Source organism: Strongylocentrotus purpuratus, unplaced genomic scaffold (genome assembly GCF_000002235.5).
Source record: "Strongylocentrotus purpuratus isolate Spur 01 unplaced genomic scaffold, Spur_5.0 spur5_scaffold_6, whole genome shotgun sequence".
NCBI classification, from domain to species: domain Eukaryota; kingdom Metazoa; phylum Echinodermata; class Echinoidea; order Camarodonta; family Strongylocentrotidae; genus Strongylocentrotus; species Strongylocentrotus purpuratus.
The window spans coordinates 26508579-26536415 of NW_022145612.1; the positions used below are offsets into that span (position 1 = coordinate 26508579).

Here is a 27837-nt window from a genome sequence, read left to right on the forward strand (position 1 = left end):
AAATACTCTTGTTTCTTCTTGTACTAACATGACATAAACTAATGCATAAAGTAATAGTATATAATGTACCATAATATATCCGATGATTTAGATAAATAAAACCCAATAAAGCAATTTTTTGAATCAATTATAGATTTTAGAAAGGCAAGGGCATCTTGTATTGAACCAATTCAAATGAATTGTGTAAATATTGATATTTTGGAAAAAAATATACCTAGAAACAGTCAAAGATGACAAATTGTCGTGGACAGAACAATATATGGTTACAGCGGAAAAAGCACAGCAGAGAATGTATTTCCTAGGAAGAATGAAGTCCTTCCATATGGATAGGACGATTTGAGTTTGTTTTATGTTTTGATAGTACAGAAACGGATTGCTTTGTTATATTTAATTCTTTTGTATGGTTTGCAGATTGTAGAAAAGGGGATCTTGCAAAACTGGAAAAAAATCATGCAAAAATAATCACTGGCATACAAAAAGACTTGGGGGGAGATTGTAAAAAGAAAATCGTCCACAAAGCCAAAGAAATAATGAAAAATAGCAATCATCCGTTATTTTCTTTTTATGAGTTGCTCAGATCAGGGAGAAGATTGAGGTCTTTGAGATGTGAGACACAGCGATATACAAACACACTCGTTCTGATTTCAATCAGGACATGTAACCAGATATAATGCTTTTTTAACCAGCGTTTCTGCTTTTTTTGTAATAGTATGTTTCGTAAGAAATGAGTAAAATCAATATTTAGTGAAAGCAATTATTACGGTGCGGTACACGGTAATCATTGACCCATATAAATCAGTATTTATATTTTCAATTTACCAGATTTATTCCGATATACTTCAATTTTTACAATTTAAAAGCTTAGCTTTCTATGTGTATAGTGGTAAAAAAGTTGTTTTGATTTATAAATACGAAGATACTTGAATTACTAAAGACGAAAAAGAAAACGAGAATCATTATTATGTATGACTATTATTTTGTCATCACCAAAATGTATCCATGTTTTGTATCATATTTCTGTTCTTTGTGAACTTTGTCTGAGCCTTTATATTACATGTGAGTAAAACAAATATCTATGTTGAATGACAATGGACAAATAAATACATTGAATTGAATATGCAACTTGAATTCCTGAGGTTGCAAGAATGCATAATCCCAGGCGGTTCCCCACAGGCAAGCATGGAGTGAAGATGTGTTTCAGGTTCTCTGCAAGTTATATAGCCATACATTGCCTTAGCTGCATATAGGCCACCCTACACTACCACTACTACTAGTACTACTACTACTACTACTACTACTACTACTACTACTACTACTACTAATATTACAGCAACAACACCACCACCATCAATACCATCGAATTACTTTGTTATCATGTTTGTAATATCCACTCACCTCTTTCGGAGTAAACATGATGATACTAGTATGTGTCGTTTACCTGCATACTATTCAGATCACTGCAAACTACATTAATTTATATAGATCAATTTCTAGATCAAACTTTGTCACTGTCTTGTTAAGCTGCACTGTCGATGATAATCTGTATTTGCTCTATATACCAATAAGGATATTCCCACAATAATGAGCTTACCAATAACGATTTATACAGATTACCACATTATAGAAGAATACAAGTGAGAGGATGCGACAGACTATGCAATAAAATTTCAATGGCATAATATCATGTCTTGGATGGATGAATAGTAATTGTCCTCGAAGTATATAGCCTACCTCGTTTAGAAAAGGGTTACTATTCCCATTCATATTCACGCATGCCCTGATTTTAGATTTAGTTTATCGTCGCCTCGACACTTTTGAAAAATTGGACCTTCGCTTGTGGTTGTTTAAAGGGACACTTTGTGGTTGTCTTTTTTATAGTCTCCTATATAGCTTGTATGTTTCAATTCAAACAGGCGCAATCATGGCTTTCCAAGTTTCCAACCACGTCGACCAACGGTGTTTGAAAAATGTTACATAATCATGTCTTCAGGCCCCATGCCACTAAATCACGTTATTTAATGCATGCCATGTATACATTGTGTTTATCTTCATTTATGTCCATCATTATGATGATGACACAAAGAAGCAATATTATGTTTTAGCATTGTAGCATGCAATGCGCAACGAGTTAGTTTGGTTCTGAATCAATTTTCTTCAGCATAGTCCATTAATTATCCCATGTATCAAAGCTTTTAATGCCTTGCCCAACGATCTCAGAATTATAAAAATGTGTTAAAATAATCTTACTTTATTGAGATCAATAAAACCAAAAATATTGGCTCACTTCTTTCATCTCGTGGATACTAAATGTTTTTATGTTCTTTTTATCTCTCTTTTATCACTATAATTATAATGATTCGATTTTGTAGGCTTACTTAAATTTCTGTAAATATGTATTACAACTTGCATATTTGTTGTAAATTGTATTTTCATAGTTTGATATTCTATTGTTCGAATTTTATGTAGGGTCTACTCACGGCCTCGCTGAAAAACAGCCTTTTGCTGAATGCGGGAAGTATTGTATTTGTTTTTAACCGTGAATAAATAAAATATACCAAAGCACAGTAGCTTCTGGCCTTGATTTTTAAAAGGTGAAAAGATATTGCTTTAATATTGTTTTGTTCGGTATGTATACACCTAGATGGCTGCCGCACATTATTATCATGATGCCTGCATATATTGCGCGTGCTGTTTTCCTCCGAATTCTCAGGTAAGACAAAATTGTAAAGTAAACATGATACATGATCTGCAGCTTTGCATACAGAGTGAATACGACACAGTCAAAGTACAAGCTTAAGCTGTCGCGCGGCGCCTGCATAATCATAAAGATACCAGTAATGGGCGTGGCACATCGGGGCCATTCCCAATCACCCTTTCCACTCCCTGTAAAACCCACGTCTATATAGGCGCGACTGTCTCTCCATCTCTCGTGTGCTCTTTTCATTTTGTATAACTCTCCAACAAACATTGGCAACTTTTCTAAAACTATTGTACACTGTATTATTTTTTATTTTTTTAAACAAATGGAAATAATTTTCCATTGTTAAACTTGATCTACATTGTAGGGCCTCTCATTCCACTATTAAACCCCCAAGCAAACGAGCTCCAATGCCGAATCTCGCCCGGATTCTGTGGTGGCGCCGCGGCGGAGACTAGCCGAACGCATACTGGTCTCCGTACACATTTATATACACGTATTATATGCGCGCATATATCCTTCACGTACCGTAGTAATTGCTGACAAATGAATGAACACGTAATCTTGGCCACTTGTCTGCGATTTTGAACCGTGATGCTCAGTCTTCTCTATTTTATTGCATTTGTACCATCGCTCTACATGTTCCCCAAGATCGATTGAATTAAACTTCAAAGATAAATTCGATTAATTATATACGGTATCTGAATTTCGTCCCAAAACACTGTCTTTTATAAATTTATGTCATCGTGTTTACCAATCTGCAATAACTCTGCGATGTCTTACGTAGACAGTTCAGATGAGACGTTCGACTACCTCTTCAAAATAGTCCTTATTGGTGACGCAGGAGTCGGAAAAACATGTGTCGTTCAACGATTCAAGTCTGGGACATTTTTAGAGAAGCAGCACAGCACAATTGGAGTTGATTTCACGATGAAAACGCTAAATATTGATGGCAAGAAAGTAAAGGTAGGTTACATTTCCATACACAGAAACGAGCATATCGGACCGAAGAGAAGGGTGCAGTCGAAATGTGTAGATTCAAATGATGTGTGCTATGCTGTATGTAGTTGTATGTGCCTCTGTAATACCTAATCCATTGTGTGTGTGTGTGTGTGGGACCTCGATTTGGCAGAAATGATGTAAATATGGTTTGTTGAAGTGGAGCATCAATATTTTATTGTAACAAAGTGTGCAACTTAAAAAAAAATTATGTATCATATTCATAACAAAGCAAACTGCCAGTTAGGTATGCTATAATTGAATCATGGTAAAATAGTAAGAACTAAATCTAAAGATTAATCTTTACATTAAAAAAAAGATGTGTCACAAAAGAATACCGTAATTCAAATTCACAAGTGAATGAATGAGGGACAGGGCTTAAATTAATCCAAGGCCACCAAGGCCATGGCCGTGGATGCCCTTTTGATTGGCCTCAATGCCCCTCTCATTGGCCTTGGAGATTTTTTGTGCCCTTTCCAAATCTTCCTATTTGTGCTGTAATATAGGAATGTGCCACACAGAAAAGTGGCCTTGCCCTAAAAATATGGAAATTTAAGGCCTGAGTCTAGGAGTTAGGCTTTTTGGTTAATTTCGTGCTTCCTGTGCTGCAAATGAGAATTTTCAAATGTCTTTGTTCATTTTTTTTTAGTTTATAGAATATGTAGGGCTCACACAGTTCTGAAGATTAATACATGGATGGAGCTGGAGACATGTCAAACTTACATACCTTAAGTGACTTCAGTGTTGGTTAATCAATGAACATCTGGACGGTCTGGTCATTTTTCGGTGTTGTGGGTATTTTAAAGTTGTTCTCAATTTTGTTTTGTTTCTTGTTTGCTCAGCTTCAAGTGTGGGATACTGCAGGGCAGGAACGGTTCCGTACAATCACGCAAAGCTACTACCGAAGTGCAAATGGGGTCATCATAGCCTATGACATCACAAAGAAGGAAACATTCTGCAATGTACCTCGATGGATAGAAGATGTACAGAAATACGCAGGAGGTAGTGTTATATGTATATTGTTAGGTAAGTTACTGGGAAATTTCCAAGATTTTCTTTTATTGTATTTCATTGTTGTGAATACTGCACTCACAATTTCAACCATCTTTTGTTTCTCTCTCTCCCTCTCTGTCTGTCTGTCTCTCTCTGTCTCTCTCTCGGTCTCTCTCTCTTTCTATTTTTCTCTCATCTACTCAGTAATTCTTTTCCTATCTTTTCTATCTTCTTTGTATCCACATCTGCCCCCTCTCTTATCCTTTCTGAGCTTTTTCAAATTTGTAATATGTAGTACATATATTTATAATGACTTTGTAATTATTGTTATTATCTTATACAGTGACCATCTCAGCCTGAGCTGCCAGTCACTCTTTATTTAAACCCCCAAAATGAGCAAAATAATTAATTGACCAGTATTCATCCGATTGTGTGTCTCTATTATGAGCCGAAAATAGAATCGATCTACTTGACCATTCTTAAATTTAGTTGTTATCTCCAACCAAAGTAAGACAGAATTGTGTCTGCATACATTGGTATAGATGGAGATATCCTTGTGTGAAGTGAGCTAGTATAAACTACAAATGTAAATGTTACAATTGATTAGAAAACCTCTTCCCAAGGTAGAATCATTGGACACTTTACAGCTCCATTTTCCAATTTATTTTCTGTTTCATTTTTCTAGTATTGCAGCTCAGATTACCTCTGATTTGTTTGTCTTTTCCATTCTTTCCCCTCTCATGCATGCATGCAGGTAATAAGAAAGACTTGGAGCAAATTCGAGAGGTAGACTACGAGGATGCCCAAGCGTTGTCCAGCCACCATGCCATGCTGGAATGTATAGAAGTCTCTGCCAAGGATTCCACCAACATCGATGAAACCTTCTGGAAACTAGGCCAGGAACTCAAACGCCGTCATGGCGGCGAATCGTCCCTAGCAAAAGGTGAAACCAGCAAGCTTTCTCTCAATACAAGACGAGTAGATGGATGGAACTGCTGTGGATAGCATCCTGGCAGCACCACTGTACCTCTTCTCCGAGTCCTCTCCTTTTTTTCAAATTAGAAAGAACATACTGTTGCCTACTCCGAGGCACTTTCTTCTTTTCAAATTTTTTGTACAGTGATTCTAAAGAAATATATATATTTATGATTATTATATTGAATTGCTTTGTATGTTTCTTTGATCAATGTGTGGCTAATGCTACCCCTAGGCCCCAGCTGATGAGTGGAGGATGTATTAGAAAAGTTGAAGATTTCTCACCAATTGATGCACAGTCGTGATCGTCATTTATAGTTTGGCTCCAACTTGTCCCGTGAAACCTTTGCACTTCTTGACAAGAAGTGTCATGTTTAGAGTAGGTCTGTAATAGTGCTTCCAAACCAGACCTAATTCAAACAGTGATGTAATTTCCTGGAGAGTAAATTTCAAAGAAATGTGCATTTTAAGGTTTAAGTTTTTAATTCTTCCTCTGAATGGCCAATAGCAATAGCTCAACATCTCTATATCATTTGTGTTATTTCATGACACAACTACTTAAAATGAAGGTTTGTACCAAACTCAAGTTTAGGCCTTCCTTCCAGGAACACAAGGATATATTATGAAAAATACCAACTCATAGCGATTATGGAAAAAACATGATTTTGGAGGCTAATCATTTTGAATCACAAATTTTTAAATTTTGAATGAAATAACAAAAATGTTGTCCTTTTGAAACTCAAGTGGCTTTTTATAACTGAAAGATAGTATATTTGTGTACTTTTATATCAATGCTAAATTCAGATTAATCAAAACGAGTAACTAACACAATTGCCACTTTTTATTTTGCATTTATTGCTTTTACTAATTCTGTGCTTATATTTATTCTCTTTATTATTATTCCTTGATACAAAAGACTTGTTTTCCAAATTGTTATGATATTATTAAAAATGTTTTAAGAAAAGACTTCTAGATCATGATATGAAATGAATCCTTAGTACAATGAGCCATATACAGTGGAGCTTCAGTGTAAAAAGCTCTGATATAACAAGGTATCTGTTATAACAAGGTGATATTGCTGGTACCAGCTCTTTTTATTTTTCTGTCTTTTACCTTCATATATCAAGAATCCTGAGATCCCAAGGATCTCGTTATAACGAGTTTCCACTGTACATATATGCTGAGCCATCATGCTTGAAATGTAAGCTACCGTATTTTATTGCTTTTGTGTGCTAAATTTATCCATCATTTTATCATTCCCTCTTGTTAAGAATTTCTTTAAGTGCATAACAATTTTAATTTATGATTAATTAGGTAGGTTAAAAATGTTTTTGTGCAGCCACTTTACTGTATAACATCTCAGTGATTATCATTCTGATTTTATTTCTATCTCTACATATTTCATATTGTAATTTTTCTGTACTCCTCTTGGCATCTGGCATCTTGTCGTATATTTTGAAATTGATTTCTGAATGAATGTGTATATTGTTCAATTAGTGCCCTTAGTATCTGAGAGCTGGTAAATCAGAGTTGATATTCATACACCAAGTGATCAGAGTTAGGTTTACTCATTTCAGTGAGGTTATTTGTGTATTGAATATTTAACTGGCATTCACATTTACTATCTTCCGTAATTTAGTGGTGGTTATTTTACCTGACCGCTAAGATTGTTAGTAAGGAACCAGAGGACCGACGGCTTTAGGTCCACTCCGAGGGAGTAAATGAGAGCTGATATATCCAGCATTCCTGATGTTACATTCAAATTGTAACACACTGTTCATGGAAACCAAGTTTGTAGTATGTGCAGTCGCAAAGACCCATTTTTCATAAAACTAAAAAATGACAACAAAGTTAGATCATGTCCATCTATTTTCCTGATTTTTTTGAAAAGTTTCACTTATTTTGTATAGGTTAAATGGTGATTTTACATTAAGAAAAAAAATGTACTCAAGAATTATTGTTAACTAAAATGCAAGCATTTGTTTACTCTGGGTTTGACTTTATTGCCACAAGCTATAATCTCAGAATTAATCTTTAGTGAAATTCTCATGTACATGTAGAGATGTAATCATTAGAAATGTATGAACCATTGTTGAGCCGAATTGGACTTCCCTGAAGCCAAATAATTAGAACTGTACTGGTAGATTCATAGCAATAGTTGAGTAGCTACTTTATTATACCTTGATCAAACATTTAAGCATGTTGCCTTCTCTCAAAATTGTGACATTTTCTTGGTACTTTTCCTTGCTCAGGTATTAGCATTGTGATTGTACAGATATTGAAGTGTTCTTCTCGTGAAATATAGTTTGTAAGATCCTTGTCTGCTACAATTCAATGTCAAGAATTTCCAGTGCTATATATTTCTGCATTATTGCTTTAAAGTGACACATGTATTTATTATCCCGATGGTTTGTGTGGCGTAGACTTGAATCATGTAGATCACTATTATGCCATGATGTGATGTCAACTTGTTGTAAAGTTTGTCTAACCATCCTCATATTTGTGAGAGTGTAGTCTGCATGTACAGTTGCTACATGTTCCTCATTACCAAATTAGGTTTTTCCTGTTTGTTATGTGTAATATCTGAAATCGTGTCCAATGACCATCCTGTAATTTTGAAAGTAGTCGTTAAAAATAGTTTCGCGTCTGTGATTGATTAGATTTATCGATAAATAACTTTAACTCAAATTTTAATTGCCAAATATGCAGGCATGTTTTCTTTATAACCTTTATTTGTGTTCACTTTTGGTGCCATATATGAATGCCTCAGAAAGTTATATTGCATTTTTTTCAGTTTTATATATTCTTGGAATCGATTGTAATAAAAATCTTTGTACTAATTTACCCAGGTCAAATCAATCATTTGAACCTTTAAGAACTAGAAGAGTAGACATGACTAGATAATTTCAATCTCATGGTATGGACATATAACTGTGATTTACAGTAATTTTCTATATATACATCTAATAATGTCTGATGAAGAAAATATCCAAAATTTTCTACTGGAATTGGAATCTCCTACTTTTAGAGTAATAACATCACCAACAAAAATGTACTTTAAGTGGAGAGGTAAACATGAATCATGTCGGATAATACATCTTCTTCAGATTGATAAAATGAATGTCAGGCTTTATATGATTTCTGCAATTTGGTGAAATTAAAAACTCAAGGCAAATAATTGGTTGATATTCCTACATTTCCATCGGGCAAACTGAAATAAAAGGAAGGAATCTTGAAATTAAAACACAGAAATAAGAAAATTTCCCAACTATTTTTAGAGTGACCTTTTTTAGAAGTAATTTTTTTTCAAATGTCTTTTTTTCACATCTTCATAAAAGTAATTTTGGGGAACATTTTCTCTTATAGAGTTATTGCAGATGTGGTGATTAAAATATTGTGTGACATCCAATGTAGATAACAAGGCTGAATATTGAATCTGTGTAATATGTAATATGTCTTGCCAGTTAAATGCTAATATTTTAAGGTCCAGGAGGGCATTATTGCGGCTTTATAGCCAGGGCATGATGTGATTTTTTCTTTTCTTCAAATGGTGTTTATTGCTTTGGAGAAGCAGTGTTGTAACAGTAAAGTAACATTCTGATATTGTCGAATTGAAAATGAAATATATTGCATTATGTAATGAAATTGAATTGAAGGAATTACTCCTGATAATGGTCTGTATATTCATTGATTTTTCCTGTAGGTCAGCTTCACTGTCTTTTGTAAGGTTTCTTTTCCAAGGCTTCTTTGGCTATGTGAAAAAGAAGAAGTCAAATTTGGAAATTTAGACACAATTTGAGTCAATACTACACAGTTTGTCTAATAGTCTATGTACTATTTATCTATAATTATGTAAAAATTCATTGAGTATGGTTTTAAGGGCAGTTTTTGAAATGCATGCCAGTTTCACCATTTGTCGATACACATGTGTAAATGGATATAAATAGCACAGCCACATTGCATGTTAGATAATGTCTTCCAGTTTTTTATAGGCTTTTACGTATGGCATATGATACACAAGAATGAAAATTTGGAAATTCAAAGCTTTGCCGATTGATCATATGAATATATTCACATTAAAACAATACATATTCCAGTTAATGCATTGGATAATGCATTGTATACCACAAATACGATACAGGTCGAGTCTGTGTCATCTTCATCTGCATTTCCTTTTTTGAGGCGAGACCATGTTGGCACAGAACCAAAACGAAATCGCATCTGGCCCATGTGATTGAAGGCAATGAAGCCATATAGTAATCAGCACTTCACTTCATGATTCAATATGGATGTATGTCTTAGACCAATTTCATAAACTGAACTCATTATAATACGTGTGTACATTATGAGAAATGTTAAGATTTGCAGTGAACAGAACTCTGTTGTTTTTAGTCTAAAACCCACCACGTACATGTACTAAATGTTTGTCAAGTGATTGCATTTGCTAAACGCTAGTATAGCTAGAGTTCTTCCCTGTGAGTGTGAGAGTGATCTTGTGTGTCCATTGTTTGGATTTTGTCACATATTCTGTCATACAATCTCTGTGAGCTCATACATGTGAACACATTTCTAATTTGTTTATTAGAAGCAGGCAGCATTGCTGTTACTTGAACAGGCCTACAGCTTGACTTACAGGTCATGTAATTGGTCAATCTATGTAATTTCTTTGCATATTAGATTGAAAACTCATTTCGATAATCAACAACTGTTGAAGGCTACCAGAGATGTTTAGATGCTTTAGTGCTGATCTGTCATCAATATCATAAGACTTTCTACTGAATTATTCACATATGGTACATTTATACTATTTCCCATTGGGCTTTTTGTCCACATGAGGAAAGGAATACAGCATATCCTTTTGTTATCTCATCAAATTTGTATTACATTTAAGAGTGGAAAGAATGGAAAACTCTTCAGTGTATACAAGGTAAAATGTGAGTATTATTTGTCATCTTTCATGTTTCTAGAGCTGTTTGGCTGCTTTAGTAATAGTGCTCTCAAATGATATTTTGTCTACTACAATATGAAATTGAGTACTACATAAAGCTTTCAAAACAAATTTCATTCATATTCATCACACGTTTTTAACTTCCAGAGCAACTTAAGCAAACCATCTGCTTGCAAACATTCCAATTTAGACTCAATTAAGGGCATGCTTCTCAGTTATTTCAGATTGTATTGACATGAAGAACAGTACTCCAAACTGGGCTAAGTATGACTGACTGTATTATATTACCTACGGACTGTGTCAATGATTACATATGAAATAAATTGCACATAGATTGCAGAGTTTTGAGGAATTCTTGTGTCCTGATTTGGAGTTCGAAGACTTAATGTGTGTGTGTTATGATATTGTAGATGGCGGCATTAATATTTTTGGCTGATGTAAGGCATTGTAGATATGAAATGGGAGAAGCCAATATAGTGACTCCTGAATCAATATATAAGAGTTGATAGAGAGTAAAGAGAGAAGTAAAAATTTTAAAAAAGGAGAGGGAAATGAATATCAGGGGGAAAAAAACAACTTTTGAAGACAAGAAGAAGGAACAAGGAGGAGGAGAAAAAGAAGAAGGAGAAGAAAAAGAAGAAGATAGAGAAGAAGGAAAGGAACAAGGAGGAGGAGAAAAAGAAGAAGGAGAAGAACAAGAAGAAGATAGAGAAGAAGGAAAGGAAGAAGGAGAAGAAAAAGAAGAAGATAGAGAAGAAGGAAAGGAAGAAGGAGGAGAAGAAAAAGAAAAAGGAAGTGAAGGAGGAAAAGAAGATGATAGAGAAGAAGAAGAAGATTCCATTCTCTTGGCAAGATCAGTAGCCCCTATCATTGATGATGACTAGACCCATGTTATGCCACTCAATACACGCATGAGAAAACTATGATGTATCATATGGTATTAGAAATTTCATGGTAACAGTTATTGGGCTTGACGAAACCAAACGGCTGTAATCTCTGCTCTCCCTACCCCAACCCTAATCCTAACTCAAACAAATTATCTTTCAAATTTTGATCATATGAAATGTATCATAGAAGAAGAAGAATCACAGCAAAATGGTATTCTTTAAATCTACTCATTCATGCAATCAATAGATTAAGGAATATACCGGTATGCAGTCTGCTAAAAATATCAAAATTGCAGACCTCCTCCCCTCACCTTCCCCTCTTACTACTTTTTTCTTCATCTTCTGTATATTATACAATAATGAAAAATTGGCATTTTAACATATTATAGGAAAAAGGCAGATGTCACTGGTCCCTTCTGAAAGAAAATGGCTTCCTTCATCTTCAACTCCATTTATCGTTACAAAACAGGCTACAAGTAATCAGAACCACGCATTTAAGAATTCAGACATCATAGATCATGAAATATAATAAAAGGATAATTTTATTTGCAGTTTACCCTTATCATAAGGCTAGTTTGTACAGAATACTTGTTTAGCATATCTCAAAATACTTGCATGTCTGATATGACCTCTACAAGCAAAATTCAGGCACAGGGTAGCATCAAGTCAAGAAACAAGACATTTAAACTGATATTAATTTAGGGGTTAAAAGGTTAAAGCAAACTTAACTTGTAGTTAAAACATTCAATACAAATAAAAAAAAAACATTCCCAAAGTATATATAGTAACTTAGAAAGGGGTGATGAGGTAAATGTAGACATAATCCTACTTCTTCATCTCGCTGTCACATTTCGATTATCCTCATGGAATAGGGCAAGGATACATGATACTCGTTCACTTAAAAAGAAAAGTCTGAAAAGCTCATTTTTATAGTGCAAATTCCAAAAGATTACACTTTCTAAAAGAAAAAAAATATGAAAAGCATGATGACAACAAAAGATAACTCCACATTAATGTTAATAGTTTTATCATAATCTGAAGTACATAAATGAAAAATACTTTAATTCTTACAGCAGTCATCATGAGTCAAGGTACCTCAACTGTGAAAAAGTACATCTGTTTGTTAGCAGCAATTGCACATTTTTGTACTTTGGGATAAAAATATATCCTGCTTTATCCGAATTTGAGGTCTGAAAATGTAGATAAGGAGTAGTGACCAGAGACAAAACGGAACAGTGTAACCACCATAAATAATGAAGTAATTGTAGTACACAAAGGTGAAAATGAAAATATTATTACAGCATATCATAAGCATGTGGATACCATACACCTATGGTAGCAATAAGTGACAAAAATGAGAGTAAAAATGCATATCATCATTAAAACACCTCTGCACCAAATTCATTCCTATATGGTGAAAAATTCATGAAATACATATAGTCTATATAGACCATGAATATCTCCTGAAAAGATGTATGTGTTTCATATCATCAGAAATTTCAATGAAACTTGCCAAAATGCTCTCCCGGTGAATTGATGCGAACCCCATCTTAACACATATCCTATGTTAATCGAGGTATCCGCCACAATTCTCAAGTCTTTGAAGTTGGATTTAACTTCACAAAGGCATAAATATAATCGGCCTTTCATCTTATCCAATCCCTATTTTTTTAAATTTACAAAGACAATACAAATGTAGAACTTATTAAACAAGATGAACTGCACCAAATGGGAGAAGAAACTTGCAAATGAAATAATGTAAAAGTAAGTTTTGTTAAGACATATTGTTGATAAATAACGCTACATTAAAAATTGGTTGCAAAACATATACCGTAAATTACAATACATAATATTTTTTAACAGCATGACACACCTTTTGAAGGTATAAGTAGAAATACTTAATGTGCAACATCCATAAATCACAGATCATGGATTTTTTTTTTTCAAGGAAGCATGATTTCTAGACCCTGCCTCAGACATAATTGTTTATTTTCACAAGCAAGCAAGCGCAGTTTCTTGTTTTCTAGGAATATCTGTACAATCATGATAATAGTTAATATAAATCCATATATATTGTATACAGTAGTTTTCGATAATAAATATATTTCAAAACTACTGACTATTTCTCTGGCATATTTAATTTTCATATGTCCTACACTTCTTCTCATGTCTGATCTTGGAATAGTCCCTTCTTTTTTTTCCAATCTACATGAGCAGAAAACGGCTACACAGCATACAATACAATATATGCATGTTTCCATGATATTCTAGCTCTCATGTCTAATTCTATAGCAAGATTTCATAAATACATTCAACTCTTACAGCATATTTCTTCATCACCATGTTTATTCCGTAGGCAAAAGGAAACCCTGTATATCAAACCATATATGAAGAGGCCTTCTCTATGTCATATCTAACTTGGAAAATTTGCCTACCTGTATCACACAGGTAAACAGTATAAGAAAGTGCTCAATTATCTAGTATGTGTGTGTACTAATGGCTGAATAGAGGCAAGTATCAGTTATGTCAGGGGTCAACATGTAACATTATTCACCATCCAGACATATCACTTGAGACTTGAACTCGGGACCTTCAATAACAAGAAGACCATTATGTATGTGAAGCAAAACCCTAGCATATCAATGGTTAGTTTTATGTATACAGTCCAATGTACTTCTTTAACCAGTAAACCAATTATGTTAGTGAAGTGCGCATCAGCTACGATGAAATAAGCACACTCTCACCTGACATTCAAAATAAAAAGAGTCTTTTCAGACCCATTTCTCCATCTTCCGAGGTGAATCTATCTTGCTTTCAATGCACACACACATAAATACCCTCACTACAACTGAAAGCCCACAAGTGTAGAACAATAGAAAAGTATTTGGTGAAGCCACGACGAGACGAGTAACATAAATGCATCACCACAAAGGTCAAGAGAACTTCTCGATCTTGAATATCTCTTCTATTGCCTCCAGTACGTCTTGGACTTCCATGGACGGTCGTAGCAGGTCAGTGTCATGTTTGAAGTCCCTGTGGCCGTGATCAAGATCAAGGTCCGAATCGCGTTCTATCTTCTCCACGCTGTCTCTCTTGGAGTATACGCCGGTGCATACGAGGATCGACTCGATGCTCTCTGCTCCTTCCTCCGCAATGATGTCATTCCAGTCTTTGTCTAAGTTCACGGAGGAGTCGTGGAAATCACTCCCGGGGCCACCATTGAGAGATGGTCTGTACTTATCACCAGGATCGTTCATGGAGCTACCGATGCTTATCGACTTCTTCACGCGACTCATGTTCATATACGTCAGGTAGTGGTTGTAGAGATTAGCCCCGTAGATGTCCGTCATTGGATTGTCACTGGATAAAGAGAACCAGAAAACAATTATGACTACAGTACAACAACAATTATTAAAAAACTGAAAATACATTGTAACTTGTGGCTATCTGGAAGCATACAAAAAGCTCAGAAAAATTAAAATAACATGTTTATATTAAAAGCCTTAAGCTCATAATAATTATGCATCAATGTAGCTCTGCCCCAAAAAAATCAATTCAAAATTAACCAAATCATGCTAAATTGTAGTTTTGCTTAACTGAGAACTTTCAAACAGAAGTCATCAAAAAGCAACGTGTCACACTCAAAACTTCAAAAAGACTTGAATGGTAGTTTTTGTGTAGTAAGTTCTGACATACATATCATGAACTTCATGTGCACAATAAAATATTCATTGATATCATTGATGACAAATTTCTTTGATCCATTTCAAAGAGATCTGTTTCATTTCTCAACTACATGACATCTTTGATCTGAAGACTCACCCTATAGCATAGAGGGTCCTCACACTCTGCTGAATACCCATTGTCCTGGCTTGTTGCTTCAGTACATGCTCAGCATAGTGGTATGTTATCTGACTTGGCTTCCCAGTCAATACTTCGTACCTCAGGTCATGACCAGTTACTTTCTGCAAACATAAAATGGCAAGAGGAATAGAAGAAGAAAAAAAAAATCAAATAATGGAAGTTTTTCTTTTTAACAAAATTATGTCTATTGAGAGTCAGAATAGTGCTCAAAAATTGAAATCCCTCCCAGAAAACATAGCATTAAAAAAATCGATTATTTGTCCCACTACCTACAAGTGAGCCAGAAAATTTAAATAAATACCTAAATGCACCATTAAATATGTTACGATCTCCCATCCAATAGAATTATCTTGTTTATTACCATTCACATGTTTAATACAAATAAATATACTGCCATGCCTTGCCATCTGCTAGTCAAAGTTCGACAGGTATAGCAAACAGCTAATCTGTATCAAATTCACGTGCTTACAAAAAGAAGAGCAAACTCAAACATGGGGGGCATGGAGTTCATCGTAAGGCAAAAGGTAACTGTAAGAAACCTTACTGACAACAATCATACTAAGTCAACAATATCTGGTAAACCTTGTAATCAGCAGGTTTGCTGGTTCACTGGGAGTTAATGGCTTTACACATGACATGTGATACCTACCATTACATACGGGTCATTCCATGGGGTTGGGGCAATTTTTGTGACATACCAGAATTGAGACACCATGTCTCCTATCATCCATAACAATGTTTGCTCAAATTGAGTTTAGCATAAAAGGCATAGCCAACTATGTTTAGAAGTACTCTAGCCTCATGGTAAATCAATATTATAGACCCAAAGTTTATGTAATGTTATATAAATGTGATGTCCATGTAATGCTGGTAAAAAAAAGAGATGTGTATTAACCAAACATTTTAAAGAAAATCAACTGAAATAGGAATGATTCTGTTAGGGCCTATTATGTATTCATTGCATACAAATCTCCAACATATGATTTCATCTTTCATGTGTGTAGTAGATGATCTCACATTGTCATATATTTTGCCCCAACCTCATGGAATGACCCATATAGATCTAACATACAGTAAAAGAGAAGTATTGAGAAGGTGACTATTTTTAGAGTAATTTAAAAAGTTGGTTACCTTGTATAGTGCTTCTAGACACAGAAGAAATGAGCCGTGCCCCAACCTGAAAGAAAGAGAAAGGGTTAAAAAGCAAATGTTTTGATTTTATCCATCCACATGTGCATAAAATGCATATATGCAAGCAAACAAACAATTATAGGATGTGCTTAAACACTTCTACCTTTTGATCAAATAGATTTAAATGCTCATGCATGGTTGCTTTGAGCATATTACTCTCTTTAAGCATCATCAACTCTATTAAAAGTAACTTTGAGATTTTAAATTAAAAATTAATTCTTAATAACTATCTAAAAATCAGTTTTTGGGGTCCCACAAATAAACACGCCCAATTTCAGAATACCTGATGAATATTTCAACTCAACAGCCCAACTCGAGAATGGATAAGACAAAATATCAAAGTAAACTATATCACTGGATAACATAAAAATACTGGAACATAAAAATGACTAATACATGTACTTGGAACTTGGCCCTACATCTATCTGCTTTTAAAGTTTATGCATATTTACTTTGCTAATCATTTCTGTTTATGGGTATGTATATTTATTGTTGATGACTGATTACAGGAAAGAAGAGGTATTCATATTTTAATCAACATGTAAATCTTCTAATCTTGGAGGTAACATTAGGCCTGTCTTCATTAGCTCAAGTTCAACTGCGGGCTAATTATGATGCAAATTAACTGGTTAATTTGCAATCAGGATTGTTAAAATAGCGGTATATTTGGCAAACTCGAGCTGATGAAGACAGGCCAATGAATCAACTGGTTATCTCCAAAGAAGACCGACAGACTATTTATATCTAAAAATTCATTGCTTTTCTGATACCGTATATCTAGTGTACATACTCCTGTAAATTGTCACAGTAGGGGGACATGAAGTTTCAAGGTCCGTCAGTTCATGTTCTCCAAAATCAATTAAAATTTGTCAGTCCCTTATTGTTTGGGAAATACCATCTGCTTTGGTTTTCTTTCTGGCATGGATGATGATATTATGGCAGGTTATTTTGTCACTATTAGTTGGGATCAACTTCATCATGCAATTATCCTTCACTGACACACTTAAAGGGAAATCCAACCTTGATAGCAAACTAATCTTAATGGAAGCAGAGAAACCAGAGAGGTAGACTGGTGAAAGTTTGAATGAAATCAGACAAGAAAGGAGAAAATTATGAGTTTTTAAAGGTTTTAAAAGTTGTAACTGCTACAGATATGGGCTTTTCAAGTTGGCTGAATCAGTAATGTCATTGTGATACAGTGGTGGAAAACTGTGCCATTTCTTCCATCACACAACATGACTAAAATTTCAATTACAAAGAAATGTATTACTCAGGAAGGTTTTCTCTCTTTAGAGTACCTATACTAATATGTTAACCATAATGTATTTTGAACAGGGCTCCAAGGGAGAGGGCATACATAAATCAATAGTATGTTTGTACACTACAAACAAGAGAGTTATCTGCAACTACATGTATGTCACAATCCACTGTCATAACTGCCAAATTGAGATTCCCATAGACTTAGTGATCTCATATCTAAAACATTCATAACTTTCTTATAATTAGTCTGATTTATTTCAAACTTTCGTCATTCTGTAAGTGTAACTCTAATTTGTTCTGCTTTCTTACAAATGAACTTATTACAAGGGTTGGATTGCCCTTTAAGACATAACATGACTGTGCTCTGCCCTTGATGTAGAGCTTACACAGGTGCACACGTGCCTATGGGTGTCAAGGTCCCGTCTGTGCAAGTGTCACGATAACTGTTGTGTTTTATCAATAATATTGATCATCAATTCATGACACCTCACGGTAGAAACCTATGGTGTAGCATATTCAACATCATCTTGAACAAGTGAATGTAGTACATGTATGTAAATATACATGTATAGAAAGAAAGAAAAACACTTCATGGTTCTCTTCTAGTGGAATTTGCAAAAAATTGCAACAAAGCAAGAATCAACCTTTATGATCTATAATGGAAATCTTTACTACATGTATATTAAAACATTTCCTCTGAAGCAAGCCCTATACTCAAACTCACATGCTTTCATACCATATAATGAGGCAGTTCTATTTCATCTACCGGTACATGTATGATCATCTACTCCCAAATGCACAATGATGATTTTGTGGTCCGAGTATTTACAAGAGGCTTCCATCTTTGATTCTTCAAAGCAGCAATAAAAGCAGAAGAAGAAAAAAAAACAAGACTTAACAAATAACTTGAACTAAACCCAGAAACCAACCTTGGTAAGTGTGCTTCAGCCATCCATAGAAGGTCCATGTTACAGCCCAAGATTGGAATATGCGGCCGCGGCACAGTGAGAGGTTTGAGCTCCAGTTGACCATCGGTCATCAACACATCTAGAATGAGCTGTAGGTTGGTCTCCCACCTCACAGGTTCACCAAATAGTACAATGGCTTCAATAGGTGGTAATACTCTCTCTGTCGATGGCTGTGTACATTGATAGATACATGATAGACAAAGTTCAGTAAATGAAAGTAATCCATATTACTCCATAGCAGTACATGTACAAGAGAGTTTCTTTTAAATGGTTGGTTTAAAACAACCCTTTAGCCAGAAATGGGTAGTAGTGTTTGATTGTTACATCTCATTAATAGGTAGTATCATTAAGCATCTCTCCAATGAATTGTTTTTAACACTGACACTGACAGGAGTTGGTTACCAATCATTTGAATTTTATGAAAGATAAAATATTGATCCTATTTCCTAAATTTATATGAAGTCATATTCCATGAAGTGGTCAAACATTCACTTCCAGCTTAGGTTGAATAACCTAAAAAACATTTTACAAAATAACTTTATTTCTATTTTTTATCACCAATAAGTATTAAAGGTTAAAGCCTTTCTTAAGTGTTGGGAGCCCAACAAATTTGATGGCAAAACTCACTTCAATTGTATAATAAAGTAAAAGAGGATGCCATTTAACACTAATTTCTGCAAGGATTTTCAGAAAAAATTTGTTTGAAGACGAATGTTGAAAAAATACAAAATTGAGGTATTCTGCGTACAACACAAAACCCAAGTTTCGTATTTCTTTCATCCATATTCGTCTTCAAACACATTTGATTTGAAAATCATTGCAGAATTGAGTGTTAAATGATGTCCTCTTTCACATCATTTAATACACAATTTAAGTAAAATTTTGCCATCAAATTGTTTAGCAAATTTGGGGCTCCGAACAAATACATTTGAGACAATAATTATGTATATTGTAAAATTGTAAAGCGCATTGAAATGTCAACAGAAATGAAATGCGCTATAAAAGAACAAATTATTAGGCCTATTATTATTATTATTATTGGTGCTCATAATTTATTCAATGAACAGTTTAGTTCACAATGGGGCATCAATTTTACTGGTCCTTATAACCAATCCTCATTTGAAACAAAGCAGGATATAAGTTTACCCCAATAAAAGTTAATGGTAATTTCCTACGTGATGAATACAAGGACATCATGTTTTTACGTTCACTTCCTGTGGGGACGTACTACACACAACATGGGAAACATGATCAAAAGGGTGCTAATATACTTGACTTTTAATCCCTCTTCCCCTTTCATTGTTATTCTATTCCTACACTCGTACGTGGTGGTTCTCTCCACTAATATTATCAACTTCCTTTGGGAGAGTGAGTTTTCAGAAAGACCTGAAGAGGATGATGATGATGACGACATAGTCTGAGGCTATATTTGCACGTCATGGAACACAGGTGTTTTTATTTAACAGAACAAAGAACTCGGGCCCAGTGTATCAAACTGTCATACTGTCTAAGACAGGGAAAAAGTACAAGGGGACTCAGGGCAAATTAGTCCCCGAAATGCCCCAAAGAGCCCCCGAAAGTCATAAAAGAGCCCCCAAATTCTGCATAGAGTTCAAAGCAAAACAAATTAAAGAGTGTTATTTTCATGCAAGCAACCTTGAAAAGTAGCCCCCCAAATTTTTTAAGTAATTTTTTCCCTGGTCTAAGATCACGGAAAGCATTTTAATTAACACATGCATGATTCTATATGATGTCCTTGGAAGGAGTATGGCTGTTTGGAAAGTAAATGGCTTACAGGTTCTGTTTTCACCTGATATCCCAAAAAGGGTTTTTAAATAGCTATGCCATGGGAAAAAAGTAGTTCGAAGGCTTCAATCCTCATCTTTGGTATATATATCTTGCTACAAATTTACAATCTAATTTATGAATTAATATTTGATAAAGTTCTGTGCCTGGATACTCACACTTGACGAAGGTCTCCTGCGTTTATGGCTGACACAGTCTAAGTGAGGAAACAGATCTCGCACCTCTTCAATCGTGATCACCTTGGTAAAACCCAACCTGAGATTTTTAGGGTTAAGGAAACTTTCTCCCATTCAACAACAATTAATACAAAGTTACCTGCATCAAAAATTCAGGTAAAGATTTTTCCTGGTCTAGCTGTCCTGTAGAAAGAATTATCTCTGTTACACAAACATCAACACACTGATATCCCAAGAGACTGGCTACTGTAGGCTAAAGTTTAAATTTGGTCCCTGGCATAAAATAGCATTGCCATATGTTACCTGACATTCATCTGTGTATGTTCTCATCTCTTCTATCCTGTCCTAAGTATCCTAACAAACATGGTTTCCTTTCCTGGACATACAGGGAGTCACCTCTAACCATAAATGGAGTCAGGAAAGTATGTTCTGACATAAAAGTAACCTTGTACAATTATTTTACTGTATAATTCTGACTGTCAAATGTTGTATTTGCAAATTACACACAGTCTGCATTTAGATTAAAATCATATTTTGGAAAAAAACTTCAAAAAGGACATGGTACATAGAAATCCATGTACTACATGTACTATTATGCTGTTAGTTACATCAAATGTTATATACAAGTACATATACGTGGACATGCGATGTACCTGTATATACTAATCACTTGCATTTTCTGAATTAGCAACTGTTTAGTACATACATCCCCAGCATGTGTACATGTACATGTACCTCCAGACACAGTGCTAACATTGACTATGCTATATGATTGCATCATTTCTATTTACAGCTGAAAATGAGAAGTATGTACAAGTAGTCAAGTACATTCAATTAAAATATCAAACAATTTTTGAAATACCTTTCTAAAACTTGACTTGCAAATTTACAGTACCAGAACATGGATTTGTATAAATGAGCAGAGATTTCAAAGCAAAGCTAATTATAAAGCTCATTCAAGCATACACTGCTCAATGTCACTTGCAAAGCAACAATTTGTAACAGTAGACCTTTCTCCAAGCACCAGTGCTTTTAATGCACTGTCAATTCTGATACAATGAACATGACCGAACCCATTTCCAAGATTTATTCACAAACATTGAACTCATTTATAGTTCTCTCATAATTAAATAAAATGAAAGACATTGGGAAAAGCAACTTTAAATACCGGTAGCCATTAAACATATATACAGTGCGTCCCAGAAAAAACGAAACCAAGAAGTATCAATGTTTTATCATAACTTAATCACAATCATAATTAATGAATGATACATATTTGGAAAGCTTAGAGTCTCCCCTTTGAGTTGATGCTACTCACGTGATGCATATTTCACGCATGAGTGATTAAAAGCAATTTGAAGGAAGGAAACCAAAAAGTAATTTGGCGGTTGGTATCTGAATTTCAAAGAAAAATCCACATTTCTAGAAAGTTCATTTCCTGCTCTTTCATATGAAAGCTCAATCAAGAAAAATGAGCCAGGAATAACAAAGTTCTGTTTGTTTAAAGTAGCCCTTACATTTTCATAATTTTAACAAACGAATTTGTTTTCACTGGGTGCCTGTCGTAGCAAAAAGCAGATTTGACAAAAGACTTAACTCCGTTTCGTTGACAATCAGCCATGCATGAAGACTCTCATCTACGGCTGATTGTCAACGAAACGGAGTTAAGTCTTTTGTTAATTTTGTTTATTGATACGGCAGGCAGCCAGTGAAAATGAATTCGTTTAATAAAATTATGGAAATGCAAGCACTACTTTAAACAAACAGAACTTTGTCATTCCTCGCTCATTTTTCCTGATTGAGGTGTCACATGAAAGGGCAGAAACTCAACTTTATAGAAATGTGAATTTTTCTTCGAAATTCAGATACCGCTCGCCAAATGTCTTTCTGGTTTCCTTCCTTCAAATTGCTTTTAATCACTCATGCGTGAAATATGCATTATCTGAGTAGCATGACATGAAAGAGGAGACTCTAAGCTTTCCAAATATGTATCATTCATTAATTATAGTTGTGATTAAGTTATGATAGAACATTGATACTTCTCGGTTTTGTTTTTTCTGGGACGCACTGTATATTTACAATTTTCTCGAGTTACAATTACGGTAACGTACAAATAGAAACTTATAGAGGAAGAATGGAAATGGAAATGGTACCAGCAACTATACTGGAGAGTAGGCCTACAGGTTTATGTTTGAATTGAATGAGATACACATTAACATCATGTACCAGTAACATTCACACAATGTGCAATAAATATGCAACAAAATGAAATGAAATGAGTTAATGAACTGTATTCACAAAACTTGATAATTCACTATCACTACGCATTTGAAATACAAGTCTTTGGTAACATGTACATCACCACTATAGCTACATCTAGCAAATACTGCTAGTAGGGCATTGTGCCCTTGTTAACAAAAAGACAAAAGAACACTATAAATAGCACATTTATTGGAACATTAAAACAGCCTACATGTAGATGTACATTTTTATTTGTTTAATGAAATGAAGTGTATTAAAATTATCCATGGTACATGAACATATATAAGTGTACATGAAAGTTTGCTTGCATACAGGGCCATGTAAAACATGTACTGCTCTGACTTTGGTGTACAGTGTAAGAAAAATACCAGCAATTGTTTTTACTTTAGGCTACAACACGTCTAAATCTCTTAAGTTCATGTACTTTAAATATGTATGAATCTTCTGTTTGGAGGCTAGAGCCTCTGAAGTTTGAATAAAAAGGATACATGTTTGCAATTTCCACTACCGGTCCTTGACCAGACACCAAGACATGCTTGTCATGAAACTGTGGCAGTATCCTGAGAGGACTGTGCGACATTACAACTTGATCTGGAGAAATCTGTACAAAATAAAAACATAGGGTAAATAATTAGCTCAATAATACATCAAGTTTCAAGTACCATACCTGGGAAGTGCATGTACACTGTACATGTATGAGTGTTACGTTATCGGCAACCATTTCTTTTAATTTTAATGGTAGGAAGGCAATAAGAAATTAGATTTCTTAGCAATTAATGAAGCAACAAGCTGCTTTAGATGCCAAGCAATGTAACATTCCTTAGGTATTCATTATCTACATATTATGTTATTTCTTAACCAGACTATTTATACCGGTATCTTGCGTTTCACGGCAATTTTTCCATTAACAAACCTATGGTCAACTTCAGTTATTTCATTCAAAATTGAAAGGCAAATGATTAAGGAAAATGAAAGGCAGTCCTAGCTTGATCTCTATATACTTTTTGGTTTCCCTCTTTTTTTTCTTCTTTTTAATGATAATGCACATACATTATGTAAAACCACTGTTAATTACTTTACCACTTTTGTTTACTCTCTAGTCTCTACCTAGGCCTATACTTAGTTACAGGCCTATGCAAACAGTTTTAACAATTCTAAGACAAGGATCTGCAAGTGCATTGAGATCAGGATTGTCAAGTGTAAACAAAGAAAATCATGAGTTCAATTCATATCGTGGGTGAACTGTCAATAAGCACTGTATAACACTGGCCTTGGGCCAGCTTTGAGTCAGCTGAATGCACATGTATGTATGCATGTGTGCGTGGATTCACAGGTTGTGTTAGTACCGTATGTACACAAGCAGTGAGCTGAGAACTCTAATGGTGTAAAATTCAAATTCCCCGTATGAACACATCACAAAAGGAAATCCCCTCCCTACTTAGTGGTAACAGTAAACACTGAAGTTAACCTAACACGAAACAAAACATGGAAAGATGCATACCGGTATAATGTTCCTGTTTTGGCTAGGATATAAATAATGCATTTTACACTGACAAAATTCCACCAAAAGCTTTCCCAACAGATAAAAGAAATCTGCTTGAAATGGATGGGGTATATTTGGGCATTTCTCTTCCAAAAGCTGTCAAAGGAATACGAAAGTGGTAAATTTGCTGTAAAGTTTAAACAAAAATAATAATATTAGGAATTAGAACTGTTAAGTGATTATCTGATAATCACTAAAAAATTGTTAATCCTAATATCTTGAATCAGTTACCTAGATAAATCTACAACAAATCTTCCAACTTCTTTTGACTCAAACATTGAGAAAGGTTTTAGCATGCTTACCGGTACTTCCAGGATATCTCCAAGCTCACTGGCTTTCTGCTCTCTGAGTGAATTGCCAGCATTAGTGATAAATACAGTGGGTATTCTCATCTTGCCCTTGTCATTGGTAAGTAGGCGAAAGGCTTCCTTTGCTTCAGGTAGTACTGTCTTACCCCTCTTAAGGACACCATCGATATCGAACAGAAGACCAAAGCTTGGTAGGCTTTGCTAAAATGGGATGAAACATAATAGCAATATGAATGACAATGATGACAATATTATAATATTAATAATAAAGAAATAAAAATGATAATAATTATGGGTGAGTAAGTTGCCAAGATACAACTAGGTATGTATTACCTCCCAAAAAGCAAAATGTATGTCTTAAAATAATGTAACTAAAATTTTTTTCTGTGTTAAAGATAAAGACCAGTTAAATGTATGGTCATGCGATTGCATTGTGAAAGAAACGTTGTGGAATCAATCAGAAAAGGTTGATCCTCTGTACTGCAAGGTTCTGGAATCATCAAAATGATAAGGAATTTGGCCCAGTCTTGGTAAAGTTACAAGCACTGTACACAGAATGATGTATATGGGACTTATATCTATCAGGTCCAAATAGATATAATAATTTACCAAATATATCAATTAGTAGGCGGTTTCTCAGTAAAATTTGTATGATCACGCATTACTAGGTACATGTAGTCAAAACATATTCTTTCACATGATTGATAATAAGAGCTTCTATTTCATTTTTCTGAGAGAGGGGCATTTCCAAAACTGGTCTTTACCTTTATTAAAAGACATTGTAGAGTATATTTTTAGTACATTTTTACAAAAGCTGAACGTACATGTATACGTGTACAAAATCATTAAGTGCATAAAGAAAAATTATAACGAGAAACAAAACGATCGGATAGAAAAGAAGAATACATCTTCTCCCATAAATATGAAGGGGTGACCAAAGTCCACGGACATTTTAGAACAATTACAAAATGTGATATTCGATCTATGATTTCTCATATTCTACACAAATTCATTTATTTCAATTATTACCAAATGGACGGCAAAGTTTTTTACTACAAATTTGTTCAAATAGAAAATTCATCGTCGAAGTCGGATGTCGGAGATATCGCAATCTAAAAAATTGACGTCCGATCGTGCGTGCGCGCTGCATCAAAAAGTCATAAAAACAATGAGACCTAAGTTCACGCACGGGGGTTTACAGTTAATTTATCAAAAAAGCGATTCATCAAAAATAAGGTAATATCATAATTTGCAAGACAAGATATCATACAATCAGTTGGCACCACTTTTTACTTACAATTTTGAGGAAATCTGCTCTCAAATTGAAGATTTTCAGACCCATATCGGTAAGTTGATAATTTTTCGGAACGGACGCAAAAGATTGCAAAAATTGCCGATCTTTTGTCAATATTTTCACTATTTCGTACCCAATCCCAAAGAAAATTTCAATTCTGGGTAAATTTATGTTCCTCTTTCCATTGGTGATATCAGATTTTCGAAATCTTACTGATTTGTCGAGATAGCGAACTTAGGTCACGCGCGAACTTTGGTCACACGTCCATACTTATTTTGTTATTTTGGTGGCCGGGGTATGACAACCAGTGAGATAAAATTAACATGCAATCTATTTCAAGCAATTGTGTAGGAACTAGCATGTGTAACTTGTTAGCTAGAGAGTCTACTTTAGTACTTAGTCTACATGTATGATATTACTTAATTAACAAAATGTAATGTTTAGATAACTAGATCTAACTTAGATCTAGGTCTACTCACTTCTTGACAATGGTGCCGGGATAGGGACAATCTTCTCCTGTGAGGGCAATATATATTGCTTGTGGATGCTCGAAATAATGTTCTTGAGGCCAGCCGCCCCACAGAACCCATGTTATCACAATCAGTAGCGACTCTTCCTCGACCAGTATCGCCCGATTGTGCCTCTAGCTCTCTGTCAGTGTCTCTGTCTGTCTTCTCCTGCTCCACGAGCTGCAAAAGCCTGCGCCGTCGCGTCGTCTAGCGTTTGTCTGACTGACTTTCAACAACTCAGTCGCAGTACCAATCCACCTTTCTATCCAAATAAATGTTCTGTAAAGAACAGCAGCAGTTTTAATGTTATATGGTGATATCTGATAGGGCTGAAGTGGTTATTAGACGTTGATTTCTGAACAAAACGAAATGATTACCGGCGAATTCCCCTTCATTCGACCTGTTTTTCGACGTATCGCAGCCGGATGATATCAATTAGTCTTTGAAACAGAACCTTATTGCTGGAAAGTACGTAATCACTAGCGCACTTATGCGTACCATAGAGGAGGCGGTAGTTTTCCCCGAGAACAAAACGAGTGGAAAATATAGACTACACGCGTTTCGCCGGTATACATGACGTGATTGAACTCTGAGGTACGAGATTAACATATTTTTTGTGGGTGTGACCAATCCCAATCGAAAGGCTTGGTCACATGAGTTGACGAGCCTCCATTTCTATTGACATGATTATGCAATCGTTTCTATATTTATTTTCGCTGTGCTTATGACGACAAAAGCTCGCATCGTGCCACTTCAAAACAAAATTGTGTAAGCTGTCTGTATCAGTTTCGAATAGGCGCCAGGAAAAAGAGAGTTTGAGAAAAACATAAGAACATAAAAATCCCTAATTAATTAAGGCATCACCTAAGTGAAACTCATAAAACCGCTCAATAGTCATATTATAAACATGAGCCAATTTGACTGCATTCGTATGGCTTTCCAGTACATCTGACATATATCTATGATGATAATAATAATAACAATAAAAACTGTGCTTATAAAGCGACGATGATCATGCCAATTGTGATAATAAAAAGACTATAATAATAAAAGTGATAACTTTCTTTTTCATGATCAATATTTATCATTCAAAATTATCCTCACGATTAATAATATGGACAGGGTTTATACTGGATTAAAAAAACTCATGGTATAC

At 34.8% G+C, this 27837-nt stretch overlaps 2 protein-coding genes across 2 annotated transcripts; one reads left to right on the forward strand and one right to left on the reverse strand.

Moving 5' to 3' along the window:
- The first annotated feature begins 2901 nt into the window (after positions 1 to 2901).
- LOC589588 (ras-related protein Rab-43) lies at positions 2902 to 11144 on the forward strand. The gene is made up of 3 exons (XM_789227.5): positions 2902 to 3664; positions 4540 to 4723; positions 5445 to 11144. Exons 1-3 carry the CDS (start codon positions 3437 to 3439, stop codon positions 5693 to 5695), a joined length of 663 nt encoding a protein of 220 aa, XP_794320.3. The 5' UTR covers positions 2902 to 3436; the 3' UTR covers positions 5696 to 11144.
- An 880-nt stretch (positions 11145 to 12024) lies between these two features.
- On the reverse strand, positions 12025 to 27142 carry LOC589611 (haloacid dehalogenase-like hydrolase domain-containing 5). Its single transcript, XM_789249.5, has 8 exons — positions 26652 to 27142; positions 24873 to 25079; positions 23516 to 23628; positions 20748 to 20844; positions 18745 to 18953; positions 16496 to 16541; positions 15323 to 15465; positions 12025 to 14860 (listed from the first exon to the last, which is right to left on the reverse strand). Exons 1-8 carry the CDS (start codon positions 26760 to 26762, stop codon positions 14434 to 14436), a joined length of 1353 nt encoding a protein of 450 aa, XP_794342.3. The 5' UTR covers positions 26763 to 27142; the 3' UTR covers positions 12025 to 14433.
- Positions 27143 to 27837: the final 695 nt, after the last annotated feature.